Below are 875 nucleotides of genomic sequence, written 5' to 3'. Positions count from 1 at the left end.
GAAAAAAGGGTTGTTTATGCTGCTTGCATGTTTCATACTTTTCGCTTTTAAAAAGAGATAGACGCCTACCCTTATAGAAATATCATACTAAGAATCATTGATAATTACTTATTTTCAGTATTAAAAATACTGGATAATAAGTAATTATCAATGATTCTTAGTATGATATTTCTATAAGGGTAATCAGACGCTTGGAAGAAACAATCGAGTTGATTGTCTCGCTTTTGCTTCTTCTAAACATTCCAATATACTTCTGTCTAGTTTTTAAATACGAAAAGTGCGAAGAGTGCAAACAACACGAATAAGCCTATTTTTGGAGAAAGAATCGATTCAGAATTGGACATCTTTAGCACACCTACATCAATAACCCACCTTTCATAATTCTTATGAAATATAAATTGGATATTATAAAATTATTCCGCAATCCCTTCCACGAACATTTCATGGCGCACTCATTTGTTAGTATTTTTTTTAAACATCTATGTATGTTATCCTTGCCATTATTACCACCACTTTTCGATAGAAACTGTTTCTGTGAAGAAAAAAAGTTAAGAAATATATTTTACATGAAATCTTCAATGGATTATACCAATAAAATAGTATAGGATTTTTTGAGAAAGATAAAAAAAATTGTTAAGATATTTTTACTTTAATAATTATAGTGACATTTTCCACCCACAAAACTGTTACATACTGTTAAAGATGAGAAAAATCTTATAAAGTAAGAAAATGACGTTTTAATGTAACATAAAACTGTAGAACATTTTTATATCATAATCAATGTGCCATTCAAGCAACAATTTTTATTTTCTTATAAGCATATTAACAATGAACGTGTAACGCAAAACGTTTTAAGATGGTTGTGTCATAAAAAG

At 28.3% G+C, this 875-nt stretch overlaps 1 protein-coding gene across 1 annotated transcript in view; it reads right to left on the bottom strand.

Moving 5' to 3' along the window:
* The window catches only part of LOC116853610, a gene marked incomplete at its 3' end in the record, with an annotated part of 3,037 nt that overhangs the window by 536 nt on the left and 1,626 nt on the right, over positions 1-875 (bottom strand). Inside the window, exon 5 of the mRNA XM_032834744.1 lies at positions 373-532. Coding sequence (XP_032690635.1) covers positions 373-532 — 160 coding nt within the window. The remainder of the gene's footprint in view (positions 1-372; positions 533-875) is intronic.

Source organism: Odontomachus brunneus, unplaced genomic scaffold, assembly GCF_010583005.1.
Source record: "Odontomachus brunneus isolate Ranch 3 - 2012 unplaced genomic scaffold, Obru_v1 Obru_scaffold_378, whole genome shotgun sequence".
Taxonomy (NCBI): Eukaryota; Metazoa; Arthropoda; class Insecta; order Hymenoptera; family Formicidae; genus Odontomachus; species Odontomachus brunneus.
Note: the sequence above shows the minus strand (reverse complement) of the source record. Positions and strands in the feature narration are given on the sequence as shown.